The 23,831-nt window shown below is 41.5% G+C and overlaps 1 protein-coding gene across 9 annotated transcripts in view; it reads left to right on the top strand.

Moving 5' to 3' along the window:
- NEDD4L (NEDD4 like E3 ubiquitin protein ligase) overlaps nt 1-23,831 on the top strand; it is a 431,023-nt gene that overhangs the window by 377,053 nt on the left and 30,139 nt on the right. For all 9 annotated transcript variants that reach the window (XM_038743604.1, XM_038743606.1, XM_038743605.1 and 6 more), the window contains 5 exons: nt 1,818-1,895; nt 5,073-5,127; nt 7,676-7,734; nt 17,415-17,480; nt 18,786-19,015. In XM_038743604.1, the coding sequence (XP_038599532.1) occupies nt 1,818-1,895; nt 5,073-5,127; nt 7,676-7,734; nt 17,415-17,480; nt 18,786-19,015 (488 nt within the window). The remainder of the gene's footprint in view (nt 1-1,817; nt 1,896-5,072; nt 5,128-7,675; nt 7,735-17,414; nt 17,481-18,785; nt 19,016-23,831) is intronic.

The raw sequence follows: 23,831 nt of genomic DNA, 5'->3' as shown, positions 1-23,831 counted from the left end.
CTTTGCATCATCAGTTTTCCCGTGCCAGTACTACCAGGTGATGTGGGTGATTTTGCTGTTTCTCTACTTGAAAAAAAGTGCTGAAAAAGGTTACAGTTAATGGTTTAGTAACTGAAATGTTAAAATGATTAAATGTTGTCTGTTATATTAAGTCCGGGTTCCCAGGCGGAGGTGTATCAATTCCCAAGATTAAAAATCCCCCAAGTGACCCTTTGTTCTTTATTGTCTCAATCAATTGCATCATTTCTAGTATTCCAGCAGCCCATTGACAAATTTAAGAATTTTCTGTGTTCAGCTGGCTGTCCTTTTAGTGGGAAATCAGAAATTGTAAGTGGAACAGGAGCACACTCTCTTTCCCCACATTTTACAGGATGCCTGCTTGATTTGTTCTTCCTGGGTCCTTCTGTATTTATGGGGTTTCAGAAATCTTTTCCAAAAGTACGACAGAGGAGGACTCTGGTGATTCAACCTGCAACATTTGATGGAGCCTTTAGGGTCTTATCTTGAAGTATATTAATGATTAGTAATATGGGAATAGTAATAATAATGTTGGTATTTAAGCACTTTCTATGTGCCAAGCACTGTTCTATGCGCTGGAATAGATACAAGGTTATTAGGTTGTCCCACGTGGGGCTCACAGGCATAATCCCCATTTTATAGATGAGGTAACTAAGGCTCAAAGAAGTTGTGACGTGCCCAGAGTCACACAGCTGACAAGTGACAGAGCCAGGATTAGAACCCATGACCTCTGACTCCCAAGCCCAGGATCTTTCCACTAAGCCATGTTGCTTATTGACAGAAACCCCCTCCTTTGCTTTAAACCCTAACCTGCCCGTACTCCCCAAAACAGTGTTGTTTGGAGAGGGGAAAATGTTTAATGTTTTGTAAAATGGTTAGCGTACTCCAAGGGAGTGAGAGGGACATTCAGAAGCGTATGGGGAGAGATTCTGCCTCACAACAGCAGCCAGTGGTGGCTGAAGGAACTTTGATGCTCCCTCTGAAATGTGGATAATAATTATGGTGTTTCAGCACTTACTATGTGCCTAGCACTGTACTAAGCTCTGGGGCAGATACAAAATCATTAGGTCCCGCATGGGGTTTACTGCCTAGGAGGGAGAACAACCATTGAATCCCCATTTTACAGATGAGGAACTGAGGCCCAGAGAAGTGAATTGACCTTCCCAAGCTCACCCAGCAGGCAAATAGCAGAAGCAGGTTTAGAACCCAGATCCTCTGACTCCCAGGTTTATGTTCTTTCTTTCCACTAGGCCACGCGGAGACTAGCTGTCGATGCCCATGCAGGTGGCCAGGGGGAGGTATTCATTCAATTGTATTTATTGAGTGCTTACTTGTGCTAGTTAGAGATGTTCCTTCTTTAGTCAATATGAGATTAGAGGAGAGAAACACACATTGACTCTTTTCCCCCTGCTGGCTGGTGCCTTCTGGGAAGCAAAAGGGAGAATCAAGCTCAGTGAAACCTCATGGATACCACATCCTTCCTTTTGGGCTCGTTGTCTTATAAAATGCAGAAGTATTGGTACTGTGGTTTCAGGTGTTTTGCTTCTCTACAGTCGCCAGCTTGAATTCAATTATACCAAACTGAAATGTAATATAACACTTTAATCGCTAAACGAATATTGGGTTACTAAAGGTTTTTAAAGAATAGAAGTCCACCTAGTTTTTCCAAATGAAGATAGACGAAGGCTTCCATTTGGACTGACTGATCATTCAGAATGCTTTAGTACCAAAGCTATTCCTTTCTGTCACTTGAACTCATAGTGCTATTTGATCTTATTTCCTTTTCATTTTCATTGCAGGAAGATCCACGACTGAAATTTCCAGTACATTTGCGATCAAAAGCATCTTTGAACCCTAATGATTTGGGCCCTCTTCCTGTGAGTATTAGTTCTTAAACCTGAAATGCCATGTAAGTGCAGCCCTGACTAGAAAACATGTGATTCCCTGTTTACACAAACCTCTCCCAGATTCTGTCCTCACTTTTATATACTGCTTCTTGAAATTGTTTTCGAGATACTTATGTGGCAATGGTGGAGTATAGGTCCCACCGCCAACAAGGAAGGTTTCCGAGTTGGTCAGCCATTTGGGAGAGCTTAAGTATTGTCACGTACCTTTGTAATTGGTATGTGCGAAATGACATATCCTCTGCCTCCCAAGACTCAAGCCCGGGGCAGTTTGTCATCTCTTAGCAACAACCCAGAGGCTTTTGTGGGTTTTCTTTTCAGTCCCCGAAAAAACAAGTGTAAATCAGTGGGAGAAAAATCATCCATTTATTGAGTGCCTACCATGTGTAGAGGACTGTATTAAGCTCTTGGGAGAGTAAAATATAATAGTATCGGTAGACACATTCCCTGCCCACAGTATCGAGACAGCATGTAAAGTGTGGAAGGGCATGTCAGCCATGGGACAGTCCCAAGGGAGCTTAATGGAGTGGGAAAGCTAGTGAAAGATCAGGTCATGCAGAATTCAGCATGGCCAGCTTCTGGCTGGAGGAGAGCCAGCTCCCCGGAGCCAAGTCTCACTCTGCCACCTCCTCTGAAGCACCTCCAAGCCAGCTCTCTCATCCCACCTGCCGATCCTGGAAGAGAGCAGCAGGACTGATGTAGATTTAGTCACATTCTTAATGAACGTCTGAGAATTTATAATCACCTTTCTTCGAGCTGATAACTAGTGGACTCAGTTGCTTTGCTGTACCAATCAAATCACTTTGGATTTTGAAGACAAATTTTGGTAGCAAAAACATGGGGATTTATCATCATCATCATCAATCGTATTTATTGAGCGCTTACTATGTGCAGAGCACTGTACTAAGCGCTTGGGAAGTACAAATTGGCAACATATAGAGACAGTCCCTACCCAACAGTGGGCTCACAGTCTAAAAGGGGGAGACAGAGAACAAAACCAAACATACTAACAAAATAAAATAAATAGAACAGGTATGTACAAATAAAATAAATAAATAAATAAATAGAGTAAAAAAATATGTACAAACATATATACATATATACAGGTGCTGTGGGGAAGGGAAGGAGGTAAGATGGGGGGAATGGAGAGGGGGACGAGGGGGAGAGGAAGGAAGGGGCTCAGTCTGGGAAGGCCTCCTGGAGGAGGTGAGCTCTCAGCAGGGCCTTGAAGGGAGGAAGAGAGCTAGCTTGGCGGATGGGCAGAGGGAGGGCATTCCAGGCCCGGGGGATGACGTGGGCTGGGGGTCGATGGCGGGACAGGCGAGAGCGAGGTACGGTGAGGAGATCAGCGGCAGAGGAGCGGAGGGTGTGGGGTGGGCTGTAGAAGGAGAGAAGGGAGGTGAGGTAGGAGGGGGCAAGGTGATGGAAAGCCTTGAAGCCCAGGGTGAGGAGTTTCTGCCTGATGCGCAGATTGATTGGTAGCCACTGGAGATTTTTGAGGAGGGGAGTAATATGCCCAGAGCGTTTCTGGACAAAGATAATCCGGGCAGCAGCATGAAGTATGGATTGAAGTGGAGAGAGACACGAGGATGGGAGATCAGAGAGAAGGCTGATGCAGTAGTCCAGACGGGATAGGATGAGAGCTTGAATGAGCAGGGTAGTGGTTGGGATGGAGAGGAAAGGGCGGATCTTGGCAATGTTGCGGAGCTGAGACCGGCAGGTTTTGGAGACGGCTTGGATGTGAGGGGTGAATGAGAGAGCGGAGTCGAGGATGACACCAAGGTTGCGGGCTTGTGAGACGGGAAGGATGGTAGTGCCGTCAACAGAGATGGGAAAGTCAGGGAGAGGGCAAGGTTTGGGAGGGAAGACAAGGAGTTCAGTCTTCGACATGTTGAGCTTTAGGTGGCGGGTAGACATCCAAATGGAGATGTCCTGAAGGCAGGAGGAGATGCGAGCCTGGAGAGAGGGGGAGAGAGCAGGGGCAGAGATGTAGATCTGGGTGTCATCAGCGTAGAGATGATAGTTGAAGCCGTGGGAGCGAATGAGGTCACCAAGGGAGTGCGTGTAGATCGAGAACAAAAGGGGACCAAGCACTGAACCTTGGGGAACCCCCACAGTGAGAGAATGAGAGGGGGAGGAGGAGCCTGCAAAAGAGACTGAGAAAGAACGACCGGAGAGGTAAGAGGAGAACCAGGAGAGGACGGAGTCTGTGAAGCCAAGGTCAGATAGCGTGTTGAGAAGAAGGGGGTGGTCCACAGTGTCAAAGGCAGCTGAGAGGTCGAGGAGGATTAGGATTTATCAACCTACATCTCATCATTCTGGGAACAAGAATTGATCTGGTACTTGCAGCGTGGCTCAGTGGAAAGAGTACGGGCTTGGGAGTCAGAGATCATGGGTTCTAATCCCGGCTCCACCACTCGTCAGCTCTGTGACTTTGGGCAAGTCACTTAACTTCCCTGTGCCTCAGTTCCCTCATCTGGAAAATGGAGATTAAGACTGTGAGCCCCACGTGGGACAACCTGATCACCTTGTATTCCCCCCAGCGCTTAGAACAGTTCTTTGCACATAGTAAGTGCTTAACAAATACTATTATTATTATTTGACTGTAACCCTTGCACTTGGATTTGTACCCTTTAAGCACTTGAATACCCTCAGGTCTACATAGCATAGGTTCTTATCCGTAATTTATATTAATGCCTGTGTCCAACTGGATTGTAAACTCCTTTTGGGCAGGAAACATATCTACTACCAATTCTGTTATATCATACTCTAAGTGCTTAGTACAGTGCTCTGCATGCAGTAAGCACTCATTAAATACCATTGATTGATTTGTCTTGGGGTAGTAATTAATTCATCAGTAACAGCAAACCTCATGCAGCCTTTCCATAGGAGTTCACAACATCAGCTCAAATAAATGCAGAACCATTACCCCTTTTTCCTACATTATTTTGTGGCCAGGTCAGTGGGGCAAGCGACAATGTTCAATGCCTAGCAGTACTTAATGTCAACTATGAAGCATGTCTTTTGTGATCACTTTCCTATGAAAACTAATCTTTGTGAGAAAGTTGGGAAGGAGGTACAGAGGACATTTATTTTGAAGCAGTCATTGATAGCTAACACTTCTTTTATCTTTTTTATTGTGTGTACCAGCCTGGTTGGGAAGAAAGAATTCACTTGGATGGACGAACGTTTTATATAGATCACAGTAAGTAAGCCTGGAGTTTGTGAGAGCTATGTAGGGATTTCACCCAAAGAGAAGTGATTTTAAAATTATAGTGAAAGCTTTATAATTTTACTCTTCATTTAGGAAGCCAGGTGTTGTTATGTGGAGACATTGATACCAGAGACATAGTGCCCTCCTACGGTACTGTACATTCACCTAGAGTTTGCATTTAGTTGGCTCCTCAGCTTTTTTCCTATTTGATCTTTAATGTTTTCTTTTTTTAAATTTTTTGGAATCTTTTGCTGTTGATGCCATGGCTCGTGCATTTATTAAATTAAAATACACTGTAGTAATAGAAAATAAGATTAGAAATGATGATTTAGCCACAAGTCTCTTTGTAAGCAGTGAGAACATAGTGAAGTTAAAATAAATCCACTGCCTTAAAAAGTCTTGTGACGTATGCCAATTCTGACCTTATTTTCTATCTGTAGCATGTTTTATTGCACCCTACACTTTAATATATATCCAGTTCTGTCACTGAAGTTCTAGTGAAAGTGGATGTTTCATTGTAGACCTTTCTTAAACGGCATCTTGGGAACTTGTGTGGGTGGGTGGGTTGTATGTTCGTACATGTGTGTGTGTGTGTGTGTGTGTTTACTGTTGATTTGAAAGTAAAATCACACTAATGTTTGCTTTTAGCAATATAACATTATTGTTATAATATAATGTAATATAACAATATAACAGAATGTGTCTGTTATAGTGTTGTGTTAACTTTCCCAAGCACTTAGTACAGTGTCCTTAAGTGCTCAATAAATACAATTGATTGCTTTAGCTGGACTTGTTTGTGATATGGTCCTGTCAGGTAATAGTCTTTTCCCAGCCCTCACTGTCCCTTAAATCCTCCTGGGCAACGTAGGAAAAATTAAAAGCCTAAATTATGATAGCAATTTGACATTGCTTTGACTTTCATTTTCATTGGGTATCAAACTTGTTAACTAGCATTCAGAGATTCCAGAGTTATACATTATCTTACCTAAAAAGAAGAATTAAGAATATTAGAGGTGTGAAACACATACGTTTGAAACAAAGGCATTATTGATTTAATAGGAAAACTTTTTTAAATGGTATTTGATAAGCACTTACTATGTCCCTACCATTGTAGATACAAGATAATCAGTTTAGGCATTGTTTATGTCCCACGTGGGGCTCACAGTCTTAATCTCCATTTTACAGATTATGTAGCTGAGTCACAGAGAAGTTGTGACTTGCCCAGAGTCACACAGTAGTCAAGTGGCAGAGCCGGAATTAGAACCCAGGTCCTCCAACTCCCAGGCCTGAGCTCTTTCCATTAGGCCATGATGCTTCTCATTTTTTTTTTTTTGAGAAAAAAGATGCCTAACCAGAACTGAGTGCTAGAGTAGTGCTTGAGGAACAGATATTAAAAATGAAATATGGGGCAGAAATATCAACCAAGGATCCTAAGCTACAAGAAGATTGGACATTGAGAGTTAGGTTGTGGTCTTACCCACAGACAGACATACTACAAGAGGATAGTAAACTCAACTTTGAATTTTCTGCCCCCTCCCTCCCCAACAATGGCTTCTTCGTGAAGTTTCTAGGGAGTGCAGTTCTTCTTTATTTTGAAGGTGGTGTGAATTTGGTTAAAAAAAACCTGTATGGGGCAGTGACAGTTGAAACATAAAAACTGCCAACATAGCCTAAATTATTATTCCTTTGCCCCAAACTATTTCATACACCTGGTTTTAACCTGCCTTAAAAGTAGGGGTGAATTGTACTCCAGGTTTATATCTGTTATATCACCATGGCGGGAGTGTTCTACCGTTTTTCCTTTTTTCTCCATGGGCAGCCCTAATCTAATTCTCATTTCTGGGCTGCCTTAGTTATTATGAATTGTGAGTGAATTGTCAATTTTAAAATTGTTAATTGGAAATCAGTTGTACAACTATACCAGCAAACAAAAGTATTTGAAAGCGGTAAAGAGTGTGTGTGTGTGTGTGTGTGTGTGTCTGTGTGTGTGTGTGTCTGTGTGTCTGTGTGTGTGTGTTTGTGTGTCTGTCTTTTGGGGGACTAAGACTTTTGGATGTTTTGTTTCTAATAGTGAAAATCACAATCAAGTTATAAGCCCCTGGAAAAACAGGAGTTTATAATCCAAAGATTGACCACCACTTATCTGATATGAACAAATGATCTACTTTGGTTTTGCATTTTTGATGGAATGTTTCCAATCTAACAGTCTGCTGAAATTTTGATGAGTGGGTTGTATGATACTCTTCTAACCCAAGATTATTGGTTGTATACATTTAAGGGGTTTGGGCTGGTGGCAGGGAGGAAGGTGTGAGGTAAGGCACGTGAGTATTGAGGTGTCTAATACAGTGTTCTCTTGAAGCATCATTATCAGTCAGTGGTATTTATAGAGCTCCTACTGTGTACAAACACTGTCCTAAGAGCTTGTTAGAGTAAAGTTGAGTAAGAGAAATGCTCCCTGCCCTCAAGGAGCTTCTCATTGTTATGAAGTGTGCTGTGGTTAAACTAATTCTTTGACTCTTTTTTTTGTATTCATTTGCAGATAGTAAAATTACTCAGTGGGAAGACCCAAGACTGCAGAACCCAGCTATTACTGGTCCAGTGAGTATCACTCAAATCCCCACTTATTCTCTTCAATCTTTCAATCTCTTCAAAACACTCACTTCTCCCAGTAGGTTATCTACATTGTCCTTAAAAGTCAATACATTGCCGCAAATTGGTTTAAAGCATAGGAACTACTACTATTGAGTACCTACACTGTGCAGAGCATTATTCTAAACACAAGGGGACAATAGAAGAAGATATGGTCCCTGCCTTTGAGGAACTTGGTGCTTTTTTCACACCTTACCAAAATTGTAGGCTCATTCTGTTGCTAAAGCCAGAGGTGAATTCTTCAATTCATAGTTCCTCCAGTTCATTCCCAATTGTGGTGACTCTCAAATTCACCTGGGCAACACCTCATTGTTTCCCTCCGTACGAAGAGATTTCACAATAATGTGCGTAGCTGCAAAGAAAGAATAAGCCCTGAAAGAGCTTAAAATACAGGTAGGGGGAAGAAGAACATAGACCAAAAAAAAACCATGAAAGTAAGACAATACCTCCATCATTCCTGTCTCACACACTTGCAACATTGGTGCGACTCCTCTCTGTCCGTTACCTACCCCATTCAATCTGTCTCTACATCCTGATTGTCCTTTCTCTGTATCACATCTCCTCCCCATTCCTCTCCCTTGCCATCACTCCCCTTATTCATGCCCTCATCAACTCAGGGCTGCATTATGGTACTAGCCTCCTCACTGGTCTGCCTGCCCCAAATCCTCCATTGTCAATCCATCAGTAGCATGTATTTTCCTCAAATGCCTCATGAAAACTCTCGAGTGGCAAATCAACAGATCAGTTGGATCCTTTTTACCTACTTGTTTTCTTCACCTTATCCCCATCCTGTGCTCTTAACTCAACCCATCAAAACTGTCCTTCACTCTTGACTCTATTTTGTCCAGTCCATTGCTCACCCCTTCCCCCTTGATTGGAACATGCGTCTCCTTCAGCTCCCCCAAACCACATCCCTGCTCTCCTCCTTTTCCAGAAGGTATTGCCTAATTAATCCTCCTTAGCATCCATGGATAGAGCCAGGTTTTTTATTATCATTTTATTGATTTATTTACTTGTGTTTGTCTTATATTCTCTGTCAGTGTCCTGTTGTATATTAGCATATGAGTCCACTTATAATAATAACTGTGATACTTGGGTGCTTACTTTATGCCAGGCACTGTATTAAGCACTGGGATGGATACAAGCAAATCAGGTTAGACACAGTCCCTATCCCAAGTAGAGCTTGCAGTCTCAATCCCCATTTTATAGATGAGGTAATTGAGGCACAGAGAAGTGAAATGATCCTCCCAAGGTCACACAGCAGATGTGGCAGAAGTGCGATTAGAACTAACAACGTTCTTACTTCCACTATGCCATGCTGCTTATCTCCCGTACCAGTATATAAGCTCTTAAAGGATGGATCATGTCACTTATTAAATTTATAATTATAATATTTTTTAAGTCCTTACTATGTGCCAGTCACTGTACTAAGTGCTGGAATTTATGGTCACTCCAAGTACCTCGAACAGTGCTTGACATACAGTAGTGGCTCAAAAAATGCTGATGATGATGAGGAGGAGGATGACCAAAGAAAAAAATGGGTTAGTGCCAGGGACATAAAAACATTCAAGAGTTAGGGAATCTGGTTGATCCCAAATTAGGTGTGGTTATTCTGGCTTGACTTCTCGGAGGAAGTAGGACTTTAATAAAGCTCCGTGAGTGCTCAGGAGGGCTTTGCAAGAAGGGAGAGATGCGGTTTGATGAAAAAGTTTGGGAGGAATTTCAGACAGAGTGATTTGGTAAGATCATTGCCATGGGTGGCAAGAGTAATAGATGAAAAATAACATGGAATTTAGCAGCAGCCAAAAAGGGCAAGATAAGCAAGAAACCAGTTTGTAAATGGTTCTGAAGCCCATGATCCCAAGTAGTCATAGAGAGAGTCTGTAAGAATTTTGAGAAGGGTATGTGAGGGTCTATGCTTGAGACTGTGATCCTTCCTTCTGTGCATGAAATAGAGTGGGTAGACTGTGAGCCCACTGTTGGGTAGGGACTGTCTCTATGTGATGCCAATTTGTACTTCCCAAGCGCTTAGCACAGTGCTCTGCACATAGTAAGCGCTCAATAAATACGATTGATTGATTGATTGATAGGGAAGGGCCTTAAGGCAAAGCATCTTGCAAAGAGGCTGTTGGGGGAATCCTAGCAGGAGGTGCTATGGACTTGTGCTAGAATTGGGCTGGCAGGGTGAAGAGGAAGAGATGGATCCTGGCCTAGTTTCAGATGTTATGGAAGGTCAGCAACCCTCTCAGTGTGGTTCAGGGGGTTGGACCGGCTTCTGAATGATGTCATTCTATTACACTGTTGCAGCATAAAATGATGCCATTGTACGGGTTGTGGGGGGTGGGAGGGGCAGTGAATTCTTCCCTGCTCAGATGGCCAAATGTTGGAAGTTGGCCTTCAGTGGACCCTGTCATATGGCTGATGGACAAATTGCCAAAACTGTCTGGAGACCTCATTTTAATCTCTGCTTAAGTGCAATGAATAAAGCTATGTCCATAAGGTTATAAACTCCTTAAAGGTGGGGACTGTCTTCTCCTAGTGACCCTGTACAGTGCTCTGTAGCTAGTCCTTGCTTGGGAAATAATGGTTAAACAATCAATTGGTAGTATTACTGAGCATTTATTGTGTGTATAGCAGTGTACTAAGTGCTTGGGAACATACAATGCAATCGATGATGATGATGATGTTGTGTTCTTTGCTGCCTAAGAACCCTTCCGATCTTTAAGCTTCCCAGGCTAAAATTAAACCTTGAGTGGTTTAGACAGAAAACCAGTACAGACCTTATTAAGGATGCACAGCCAGACCTGGCAATCTTGGCTGGCTTTTAAGTCAACAAGCCATGTCTCTGAATGGAGAGAAAATCAATCCCTATCAATTGGCCTACTACAAAAAACATTGTTTTTCTCCCAAGAGTTGCTTGTCCTGTTCCCTTTGGCAGGAAGAGTAACCTTTCTTGCTTGAGGCCTTAAAAGCACTGAGAGTCAAGTCAAAAGAAGTGGATGGTAGTTGTGGTATTTGTTAAGTGTTATGTTATGTGCCAGGCACTGTACTGGGCACTGCGGTAGATACAAGCTAATCAAGTAGGACACAGTCCGTGTCCCACCTGGGGCTCAGTCTCAATCCCCATTTTACAGATGAAATAATTGAGACACAGAGAAGTGAAGTGACTTGCCCAAGGTCACAAAGTAGACAAATGGCGGAGCCAGGATTAGAATCCAGGTCCTTCTGACTCCCAGACAAGGGCTCTATCTATTAGGCCATGTTGCTTCTCTAGAGGATGGCTCCTGGAGGGAGCCTGGGTCACACAGAGGTGCAAAGAGGCTAAACAGGAAAAAAGGGAGACAAATAAAGGAGGCAGAAGTTTGATTTAATCCATTTGTACTCTCTGGAAATGTGGTTTAGATAATAGTAACATCAATTATCCACCTCATTAGTATTCATTACCATATAGAGAACCATGTTCTCCCTGTCATCTAAGTTAAAGACTATTGTAGTTTGAATCTCAAAAACATGTTTTTTGTAGGTGGAACTTATTTGACAAGATCATTTTATTTGTCTGTTGTGCTTCATTTTGTAAATTTATCTCGGGAAATTCTAAATAGACATAGTCCCTACTCCCTGATGATGTAGCTTAGACTGATAGCTAAAGTTTTTTTATTATATTTCTTCAAAATGGTAAAAGGAAGAATAATACAGACGTGAACATATTAGAATAAGTCCCATCATTTCCAGTGATTATTTATAGGACTTTTTTATAAAAAATTGGCAGATCTATTTTTAATTTTCAGTGGAGATTTTTGCATGACCTTGTCAAAGAAAAAAGGCATTATAATTGTGTTCCGAACAGAAGCAAACAAATCATCATGTTTGCCCTTCAATCCAAGAAAAGTAGCTGCGTACAGTCCTGCATACTCCCCATCCAAAGAGTGGAGGCATACGCAGTGAATAAAAAATCGACATCCTACATAGGAATATGAAAGCCACTCTTGTTCTTCGGTTGTAGGCACACACTAAACAGAAAAGATAATGTGTTGGAGGAGGATAATGATTTTTAAGCTTTTCATGCATCATTCCCCTCAAGAAGAGAACAGAAATAGCCCAGCTTCCTAGTTTCCACCCACATTGTCAACATCTACCAGCTTTATATCCTCCATTCTCAGGCATACGGATTCAGGCAAGTGAGGTGTGTGTTGAAACAGGCCTCCAGGAAACCTTATGAAACAATCAATCCATCAGTGTATTTATTAGCATTTACTGTGTGCATAGCACTGTATTAAGTGCTTGGGAAAGTACAATATAGCAATATTGGCAGATGTGATCCCTGCCCACAGGAGTTTACAGTTCATGAGAAAGGCAAACATTAAAATAGATTAGAAATCAGGAAAATAGTAGAATATGAGAAAATATAGCTTAGAATTGTGGGGCTGGGGTGCATATCAAACCACTTAAGGGATTGAGTATCAAAACACTTAAGCAAGAAGCAATTCTGGCCTAATGGAAAATGTATGGGCCTAGGAATCAGAGATCCTGAGTTCTAATAATAATAATGGCATTTAAGCGCTTACTGTGTGTCAAGTACTGTACTAAGTGCTAAAAAGGGGTAAATATAAGCAAATTGGGTTGGACACAGTTCCTGTCCCAAGTAGGGCTCACAGTCTCAATCCTCAGTTTACAGATGGGGTAACTGAGGCACGGAGAAGTAAAGTGACTTGGCCAGGTCACACAGCAGACATGTGGCAGAGCTGGAATTAGAACCCACTACCTTCTTACTCCCAGGCCCATGCTCTATCCACTATACCATGCTGCTTCTCATCCCAGCTCTGCCACCTCTCTGCCACTTGTGTGACCTTGGACAAGTCACTTCACTTCTCTGTGCCTGTAAAATGGGGATTAAGACTGGGAGACCCCCTTGTGGGACATGGACTGTGCCCTATCTGATTAGCTTGTATGTACTCCAGCGCTTAGTACATTGCCTGGCACATAGTAACAGATACCATCCCAAAATGGGGGTGGGAAGGTACAGGCAAGTTCATAATTGATGCAGAGTGGAGGGTGAATAGGGAAAATAAAAGGCTTAGTTTTGGAAAGGCTATTGAAGGAGATGTGGTTTTTAAAAGTGTTTTGAAAGTGGGGAGAGAGGTGGACTTTCAACTGTAAAGGGAGAGGGAATTTCAGCCCCAAGGGAGAATGTGTACAGGGGTTTGATGGCAGGATAGATGAGATCAAGGAGAGAGTAGGTTGGAATTAGAGGACCAGAGTGCATGGGCTGGGTTGTAGTAGGAGGTCAGTGAGTTTAGGTAGGAGGGAGAGAGCTGATTGAGTTCCTTAAAGCTTATGGTTAGAAATTTCTGTTTGATGCGGAGGTGGGTGAGCAACCATTGGAGGTTTATCAGCCTGGGGAGATATGGAATGAATGTTTTTTTCAGAAAAATGATCAAGGCAGCGGAGTGAAGTGTGGACTGGAGAGGATGCAGGGAGGTCATTGAAGAAGCTTATGCAGTAGTCAAGTGGATCAGTGTGGGGGCAGTTTCAATGGAGAGGAAAGGATAGGTTCTCGAGGTATTGTGAATGTAGAACCGACAGGATTTTGTGACATTGAATATGTGGGTTGAATTGTAGAGATCAGTCGATAACGCCAAAATTCTGGGTTTATGAGATGGGGGGATGGTAGTGCTATCTACAGTGATGAGAAATTAATCAGTCGTATTTATGAAAGACATGGGGAAGGCAGGGTTTGGTTGAGAACATGAAGAATTTTGTTCTAGATATGTTAAATTGGATTTTTCAGCACAATATAGAAGTAGAGATGTCCTGAAGGCAGGAGGAAATACAAGACTGCAGAGAAGGAGAGAGGTTAGGGCTGGAGAGGTAGATGTGGGAAGCATTCATGTAAAGATGTTAGATAAAGCCATGAGAGCAAGTGTGTTTTCCAAGAGAGTGGGTGTAGATGGAGAATAGAAGGGGACCGAAAACTGACCCTAGAACACTCCCACAGTTAGAAGATGGGAGGCAGAGGAGGAGCCAGTGAAAGAGATTGAGAATGAGCAATCATTGAGAGAGATAGGAGAGCTAGCAGAGGACAGTGTTGGTGAAGCCATGGTTAGATTATGTTTCCAGGAGAATGGGGTGGTCCACAGTGTCAAAGGCAGCAGAAAGGTCAAGGAGGATTTGGGTGGAGTAATGGCCATTCAATTTGGCAGGAAGGAGGTCATTGGTGACCTTTAAAGAGGGTCATTCCTGTGGAGTGGAAGAGAACAGAAGCCAGGGATTTGAGGAAGTGGAGACAGTGAGTATAGACAACTTGTTCAAGAAGTCTGGATAGGAATGGGTAGAAGAGAGGAGAGTAGGTAACTTGAGGGAGCTGTGGGGTCAAGGGAGGGCTTTGGTTTTTTGTTTTTGTTTTTTAGGATAAGCATACATTGGCATGCTTGAAAGCAGCAGGTAGAAAGTGAGTGGTTGAAGATGGTCAGGGAGGAAAGAAGGGAAGGGATAATTGCTTTGATAAGGTGAGAAGGTTTGAGAAGCACAGGTGAAGAGGGTAAAACTTGAGAGGAGGCAAGATATCTCTTTTTGATAAACTGTGGGGAAAGGTGGGACAGTTGAAGAGGGAGGTGGAGGAGGAAGGAACCTTAGGGGGTCGGGGAGATTTTAGGGAGCCCACACCTAATGGTTTCTTTATCAACAAAGTGCATTAGGTCATTAGGGACAAGAGATGGTAAGGCTGAGGAGATGGGTTTGATCAGAGCTAGAAGTGTGGAACAGCTTTCATAGACAATGAGCATAGGAATCAATAAGGATAAGAGAGCAGAATTAAAACAGGTGAGGAAGAATTTGAGATCAAGGTCAGTCTGGTTTCTAGATTTCTGCCAGCAGCACCCACACTTCATGCAAAAAATTAGAAGAAGTGTACTCTGGAAGTGATCTCTCCTTTAGATTGTAAGCCCGGTTTGGGCAGGGATTGTCTCTGTTGCTGAATTGTACTTTCCAAGTGCTTAGTGCGGTGCTTTGCAGGTCGTAAGCACTCAATAAATGTGATTGAATGAATAATAATAATAATAATGATGATGGTATCTAAGTGCTTACTATGTGCAAAGCACTGTTCTAAGTGCCGGGGGGGGGGGGGGTTACAAGGTGATCAGGTTGTCACACATGGGGCTCACAATCTTAATCCCCATTTTACAGATGAGGTAACTGAGGCACAGAGAGTTAAGTGGCTTGTGCAAGGTCACACAGCTGACAAGTGGCAGGGTTGGGATTCAAACCCATGACCTCTGACTCCCAAGCCCACACTCTTTCCACTGAGCCACACTGCTTCTCTATGATTGAGAGCCATGAATGAATGAATTCATGGCTGGGGGTTGGTGGCACAAGCTTAGCGATGGGACAGAGGAGCAAGGGAATTGAATTTGCTTGAGAGGGCAGAATTGAGGGTGTGGATTTGTTTGTTGAAAGAAGGTAGGGAGACCAGATAGAGCTTGATGATGACTTTAGAAATTTAGATGGAATCAAAGATCAGAAGTCTAGGGGAGGAAGCCGGGCAGATTTGAGGGGAGAGAACGGAGATCAGGAAATTGTGTTCAGAGAGTAGAATTTCATATTTCAGAAAACATTTCTTTTTTTCCTTTGATATTGATGTTTTTTATTTAATTAATTTCTTTGAAGTATATGCTTTCCTCTACGGACAGAAAATCACCTTTATTATGGTAGCATCCATCTCTTTTTCCTTTTCTACTCTACATACTTAGTATGTCAATTTTCTTTAGTTTCCTTTCCATCAGGATCTTATAAAAAGAACCTAAGTGTGTTTTGGACTCTGGATAATTGGTGAAGATAATTCACCCTTCTTTTCCTTGGCTAATGCCAGAGGAAAAAGTCTTTGTTCTGTTCTTGTGAAGTAAAACTCTTATGCAGTCCTATTTTCTTTAAATTGTGCTTGCACACAGCCTGTACGGTTGAACTTCGAAACTTTTGCTTGTTTATCCTACTGCTTTCACAGTGTATTAACACTAGGTATGTCTAATCCCCATATTAGATTATAAACTCCCTTTTTTACAAGGAATGTGGCTTTTGCTTCTTTTTGCACTCCCCTAAGCACTTAGTGCAGTGTGTTGCACTCAATAAATGCAGTTGTCACTATCTCATGCAATGGTTTAATAATAATAATGGCATTTATTAAGCACTTACTATGTGCAAAGCACTGTTTACACACAGGTGTTCATTAAATGCTATTGAATTTCATGAGAAGCAATGATGCAGTTAGAGAAGCAGCATGGTTTAGTGGAAAGACCACAGGCTTGGGAGTCAGAGATCGTGGGTTCTAATCCTGGCTCTGTCACTTGTCAGCTGTGTGACTTTGGGCAAGTCACTTAACTTCTCTGTGCATCAGTTACCTCTCTATAAAATGAAGATGAAGAGACTGTGAGCCCCACGCGGGACAACCTAATTACCTTGTAGCTACACCAGTGTTTAGAACAGTGCTTGGCACATAGTAAGCGCTTAACAAGTACCATCATCATCATTGCAGCCACCGATGATGATGAGCTGGAGGAGAATGTAAAGCAGAAGGAGATCAGCACAGGGGGTGTGGGCTGGAACTCTAGTTCTGAACTAGAAGTGGTATTGTACACTCAGAAATGGTATTGCACACCCAGAAGTGGACTTCAGTGCCCACCCCAAAGCTAGAAGCTGGCATGACAAAAAACATTTTGGCAGACTGTCCATTCTGGTATTTCTGCTGGGGATGCCTAATCCTACTATGAAGTATCTAAATTCTAAGAGTAGAAACGGTATATGTTTATGAATTTCAAGCATAAACATTTTGGACCCTGAACAGAGCATAACAGGGAAGGATTTGTACCAGCTAAGGAGGAAAATTAATCATCCTAATAAATGACAGCTTTACAGTCAAGTGCCTGTTCAACTAAGCATGTTTTCCTTCAGACACTTTTGGAATCCTAAAAAGGATTCAGTCTTGCTAGGGAAAGGAACTTCTGCCCCTCTAGACTGTTTTTCCCCTCCCAGACTGTAAGCTCCCTGTGAGCATGGAATGTGTCTACCAATTCTGTTGTATTGTACTCTGCCAAGTGCTCAGTTAAGTGCTCAATAAATACCATTGTTTGATTGTTTGATTGCACAACATACACAGGAGAAAGTGTCTGTCAAACTGATGAGTCTGATTCGTATATACTTCCCATAGTACCCCAATCTCATACTCCAGCCCAAAACCTGGTTGATAATAATAACAATAATAATAATAATAATAATGGCATTTGTTAAGCGCTTACTATGTGCAAAGCACTGTTCTAAGCGCTTGAGGGGATACAAGGTGAATTTCTCTGTTTCTACCTGCACAACTATTCCAGAGTTCTTGAACTCTCAGATAACACTAAGAATAAATGTCCTGTTTAAAATGACTGGTCTAACATGTAATATTGTTCTCTGTGAAACTTAGAGTGAGAAGATAGCTGTAATTTAAGGTTCATGATGTATAGTGCATGGCACACAGTATGTGCTTAACAAATACCATTATTATTATTATTAGAAAATGTATATTCTGAATGTGTGTTCAATAATGTTATAAAAAAACATGATTTTCATCCATCTGAACTTCCTACATTTCTCTTTTTCAGGCTGTTCCGTATTCCAGAGAGTTTAAACAGAAATATGACTATTTTAGGAAGAAGTTAAAGAAACCAGTGAGTAATCATCTCTCTCCAGAGTTGGCGTTGATTACTAAAGGCAAAGTACCAATTAATCTCTGAGTAGACAATAAGCAATCTATACTGCATTACCGTTATCGTCAGTTTTGATATCAAGGTTAGGTAGCTGATTCAGCGTGATCAAGGTGGTTTCCCCAAAATAAAACTTTTTCTCCAATCTACTTCATTTTTTTTTTTGAAAGTGAGCTAAAAGCAGATATCCGAGTGAGTGATTCAGAAAGGGTAGAAAAACTTGTTCAAATGCTCCATGTCTTAAGCCAAGAGCTACTTTCCTAATTTGTTGTTATGGTATCTGTAAAGTGCTTCCTATGTGCCAGGCACTGTTCTAAGCACATTTAATTAAAGATAATTAAATACACTATATTATAATATTATAATAATAATGTTATAATAATATTATATATTATTTAATTAGATACAATTATATTTATTATAATATTATATTGATATATGTTCTATAATATATTAATATTATTTAATTAATTGATAATTAGCATATTAATATTAATGTTACTTATTATTTAACTAGATATGCTTATGATAATTTATTGATATGTGATTGTATTATGGTTGTGTATTTAATTATGATGCAATTATAGTATTATTATAATAATATTATATATTATTTAATTAGATATGAATTAAGCAGGTTGGACCCAGTTCTCATCCCACATAGGGCTCACAATCTTAATCCCTATTTTACAGGTGAGGTAATTGAGGCAAAGAGAAGTGAAATGACTTGCCCTGGGTCTCACATCCTGCTAGGATTGATCCAGGATTAGAACCCAGATCCTTCTGACTTCCAGGCCTGTCCTCTGTCCACTAGGCCACAGAGCTTCTATTGGCCATCTTTTAGGAATCCTTCTAGTGGGGAGCGTAGTACACCCCTTCCTTCCTCCCTGTCTTGTTTTGGTGAGTCACGGCCTCTTATGTTGCCAATCCATGGAGTAATCACTGGAAAAGATTTCTTTAAAAAAGAAAGTGGAACAATTTTTGCTTCCATCCAAACTGGCTTTTTTAATGTGCAGCATTAAATGTGACTCAGTATGAATGAATGCTAAGTAATCTGTTTACTTCCCATCTTACCCTGGAGAGGATTCCTTTCTGAGAAAAGGAAAAAAAAAAAACCAAAAGAGAGAATTTGAGCTGGAAACTGTTTGATTCCAGAGACTCTGCTGATGTCTCTGCTCTAAATACTGCTTTTTCAATTAAGTACTAGAATGTTCTTGCCAGATATTACCACAAACCATTTCTGTTTACTTTTTTCTTGTGTGTGTTTAGGCTGATATTCCAAATAGATTTGAAATGAAACTCCACAGAAATAACATATTTGAAGAATCATACAGGAGGATCATGTCAGTGAAGAGACCTGATGTACTGAAAGCCAGGCTATGGATTGAATTTGAATCTGAAAAAGGACTAGATTATGGAGGCGTGGCCAGAGAATGGTTCTTCCTATTGTCTAAGGAAATGTTCAATCCTTACTACGGTCTCTTTGAGTACTCCGCAACGTAAGTATGGAAAATTAGGCTAGAATCTCTTCCTTGGCAGGGTGTAGGTTTAGTTGATCTTAATTCTGGTAGAAAGTTGTTAATCTGCTGGAGATGAATTAATCCTGCTGGGATCAACTCATGAACTATGAGTTCATAAATAATTCTAAATATCTCTAGTAATTTGATGTGCATGATGAAAGCATTTATCCTTGTCAGTTGTGATCAGGTCACTGAAAAATTTTCACTTGTAATGTTGTTGATTCAAGGTGAGGATTCTTCAGGGTCAGCAATTAGACACTGCTGTTATTTTATGAACAGGAATAACCTCTGTGACTTCACTGTTTAATGTCAAGTTGGAAGGACTCTGCGTTCAGAGTTATGGATCCAAGCTCTTCACCAACCTCAAGTAGTCCCTTCCTAAGAACCATTTCTCTTGGATTTAGTATTCCAAATTAAAATGTGCAGCAATTAAGAGAATCTAACATAAGGTTCAGTGGCCCTTAGGAGATGTAAGACATTGACCACAATTGAGTTCATCCTAGCCTGTCCATCTCCTGAGGCAAAGTTCACCAGAGATTGGAGGTGCTTTGGATCCTTAATGTAATGACTGTCACAGTCTCTCAGAGGGTTTTCTGCTTTAGATTTAAATAAAATAAATAGAGAAGCATCATGGCCTAGTGGATAGAGCATAGGCCTGGGAATCAGAAGGTCATAGGTTTTAATCCCAGCTCTGCCATTTGTCTGCTGTGTGTCCTTGGGTGAGTCACTTAATTTCCCTGTGCCTCAGTTGTCTCATCTGTAAAATGGAGATTAAGACTGTGAGCCCCTGTGGGACACAGATGGTGTCCAATCCAATTATCTCTTATCTACTCCAGCACTTAGAACAGTGCCTGGCACATAGTAAGCACTTAACGAATACCATAATTATTATTATTAGAAGACTAAATTCTTCTAATGTTTCCTTTTGATTGGGCCCAACTTCTTGAGAGAGGTGTCAGGATAGCAGTCTCTGGTAGACCAAGAATGGGCTTTGGTCCAGTTTTAATAGCAGACAGTTGTTTTTCAGCTGGTCTGTCCCCTGTCTGGTAAGAATACAGCAACGTGAGACCTTCACTTCTGGTATTTTTATTTAACATGCCCACTGTCCCTCCTCCTTGGCTTATATCACTGGTTCCACACTCAAAAGTGGCACCAGTGTTTATAAGCACCTCCAAGGGGTAATGTCTCTGAAATAACATAGAGGGACAATTTCCTCCAGTTACACACTCTAGGTTCTGGGCATTTCTGCAAAGTTCTAAAGGATGTTACATTTATGGTACATAGTTTATGTAATCCAAGCAACCTAAATCCTTCCTTCCAGTTTGGCAAAGCATTCTCTTGTATTCTCTAGTATCATCACAGGCTATCCTACATAGACCCCAAACCATTGCTCTAGAGAATTTAGTCTTGTAGCAATCATAATTATGGTGTTTGTTAAGCACTTACTATGTGCCAGGCACTATTCTAAGTGCTGGAGTAGATAAGAGATAATTGGGTTGGATCCCATCTGTGTCACTCAGGGGCTCACAGTCTTAATCCCCATTTTACAGATAATAATAATAATAATGGCATTTATTAAGCGCTTACTATGTGCAAAGCACTGTTCTAAGCACAGATGAGAGAACTGAGGCTAAGGGAAGTTAAGTGACTCACCCAAGGTCACACAGCAGACAAGTGAAAACCCATGACCTTCTGACTCCCAAGCCTGTGCTCTATCCACTAGGCCATGATGCTTCTCTTTTTATTCTGCTACTTCTCTACTTAGCTATTCCATAGCTTGGTCCAAATGATTTGCTTCACTTAGGTAGTCTCTTTGAAAGCCCATTATGCAAGCATTTCATTGTATGGAGTTTCCTTCTCAAATGTCTTCCTCCTGTCTCTTGTTCAGACACTTTGGAAAGTAATAATGTGGTAGGGTGAGTGGTAATGGTTGGTTTTCAAGCATTCATCCCTGTTTCCATTAGGAGATATGTCAATCCAAATCCTCCCCTTTCCAGATTACCATTGCTATGTGAAAAAGTGTAATCAATTTCCTCCATATGTGTAAGTGTAGGGTGGGGCAACAGCTTTCCCACAAAACAGAAAGAAGGCAGGGATGCCATCAAGAATCCCTATGCTGTCAAACAGCACTGAACAATTTAGAGGAAGCTTATGTAGGTCTCCAGCTGTGCAACTGCCACAATTTGTTGCACATGAGGTCACAACTGAACCTTTTAGGTCTGGCTAAAGTTCTGGCACTAGTCAGTGCAGGTAAGGAAAGGACCAGAAGAATGACAAAAGCCAGTGTACCCAGGGGACTGATTTCACTTACATTTTGTAAAAGCTACTGGAGCATACTGTAGGAGTTTAACTTCTCTGCCAATAGTGGAAGAGCCAGGAAAAGGCAGGTTTTTATTCAGAGGGAACTCAGGAAAAAGTCTCACTGGTAGAGTAGATTTCTGCTTTGCTGTTCTGTTACTCTGACCTGGAATCCACTTAGAAGTGATTCTCCATGAGTTTACATATTTCTCTCTGTGTAATATGTAGAGGTTACATATTTCTCTCTCTATAACCTCTACACATGGTTAAAGGGTTTGGGTTGGTTTAACTTTTGGTTACCTCAGTTAAACTTATTTCCCCAACTGCCCCAAGAAAAAGTTTTAGGCTTTCCTTTTGCCTAAACATATGGGGAGTGACAAATCAGGCGATCAAGCTGTGTATTTGCAGCTTTAAATCTCAGTGGTTTTAAATATAATTTGGTAAATTTCAGTCTGTGTATTTGAAATGTGTAATACTGATTAAAACTTGGCTTTGGCTATTTATCATATTGGGAATCTGGTTCATCCATGATTACTGAAGCCATTGCAGAGTTTGAAATAAGATATTTAATAATAATAATAATAATGGCATTTGTTAAGCACTTACTGTGTGCAGAGCACTGTTCTAAGCGCTGAGGGGGAATACAAGGTGATCAAGTTGTCCCACACACTCACCGTCTTAATCCCCATTTTACAGATGAGATAACTGAGGCTCAGAGAAGTTAAGTGCCTTGCCCAAGGTCACACAGCAGACATGTGGCAGAGTCAGGATTTGAACCCATGACCTCTGACTCCAAAGCCTGTGCTCATTCCACTGAGCCACGCTGCTTCTCCAGATAATTGATACTCTTAATCAACTTAACTTAAGTATCAACTTAATTGATACTCCAGATACTTGCTGGATTAATTTGCTAACCTTGGATTGCTGGTGTTAAATAGCATAGTGGCTGCCATCTCCTGAAGCTTCTGCTTCTGCGATGAACAATTTGACAGCCAACATGGGGCAAAGGAAAAATATGTGGCAACCAAAATTCCTGGAGATTCTGTGTAAACTCAAGGGGGAATTGCACCAGAGTCTGCTTCAAATGCATAGGCTTGTTAACCTGGAGTGTTCACCTTCCAGCAGGCTGGCCGTAGAAGTAAGAAAGTGCCAACTGTAGGAGAATGTTGAACTTCAACCTTAAATTAAAAGAGAGAAGTTGCCACTTCATTAGCTCCTCCAGAGAATAATAAGGGAAGCATCCCTATCCAATTAGGCTCCAAGAGCCCTCCCCTGAGAAACTGGCCAGCTCTAGAGATGACAAGCAGCTAAAACTCCCCTCTGTGTAACTGCATCTATGAACCAGCTTAGAATTGATTTAGCCCATTGTCTTCCCAAAGGCAGTTTATGACAACCCAAAGAGTCAGTGAGCTGATTTTTGATCTGGCTAGCGTGTTAAGGGCTCTGGAATCAAATCCCCCAGGAAACTTGGAAATTTGACTTCTGAACTTTTGAGAGAATTAATGAGGCTACAGAAATCAGACAGAGCCGGTCAGAGTCTGGCATGGCAAAATGAGTGAAACCCTTTGAAGTGGAGGGAGAGGAAAGAGGACATCAGTGACTCCTCATATTCATGTTCAGTGGGGAAGAAATTCCAGCTGCAGTATTCTTCAAGGGAATACTATTCCTGACCTGCCCCTACCACCATTGAAAAGTGCCTTTTGTCAGGAATTCTAAACCCCTTGCTTCTATCTCAAAGTTCCCAAATGCCTGTTTCAATGTGCATTAAAAGAAATGTGGTGGGTGCCTGCTGAGCTGCTGGTACATAGTAATAATTATTCTGCTTCCTGGGGAAACAAAGTAAGGGTGTGTTTTAAGGCCCTTGAAAATGCTAACGAGATAGTAGGGGTGTATTTTAATTTCCAGGTAATCTATAATATGTGGATGTAAGGCATCTCTTGCTAGTTAGAGAGGGGAAAAAAACCTTATAGTGAATTATAATTTTCCACATATTGAATAATAAAAATTGTGGTTATGTTCCTGACAGCTTTTTGGGCTAGCTGCTTTTCATACTTCAGGTTCTGTAAATCTTCCGCTGGCTGCTTTAATCACACTTACAGGGGAAGAGGAAGTGTGACACTCAGAGAGCATCTCTCCTTACCTCTTCCTCTGCTCCTGGATTAGGCATTCATTTGAGACTAAAACTCCACAGGTGTTCTCACAACCGGGAATGAATAGAGATCAGCCAAGCTTGAGTGTTATTCATGTAGAGCCAGCATGAGATAAACCCTCTGCAGGGGTTCTATTAGTGGGTATAAAGAGTCCTGAGTCCCATCCTGAGTCAACCAACAAAGCACACCCTGAAATAACTCCTGAGGAGGAGCAGAGGAGCAGGAGACTTTCCAGAGACCAAAGCTCAGCAGGATTCCTTTGGGAAATTGCTTCCTAATCTTTCAGCAGCATCTATATGAATAATTCCAACTGGAGCAACTCTTAGATCTGAATAATAGTGAAGTTT

Source organism: Tachyglossus aculeatus, chromosome 3 (genome assembly GCF_015852505.1).
Source record: "Tachyglossus aculeatus isolate mTacAcu1 chromosome 3, mTacAcu1.pri, whole genome shotgun sequence".
NCBI classification, from domain to species: domain Eukaryota; kingdom Metazoa; phylum Chordata; class Mammalia; order Monotremata; family Tachyglossidae; genus Tachyglossus; species Tachyglossus aculeatus.
This window is presented reverse-complemented; position numbering and strand designations above follow the sequence as displayed.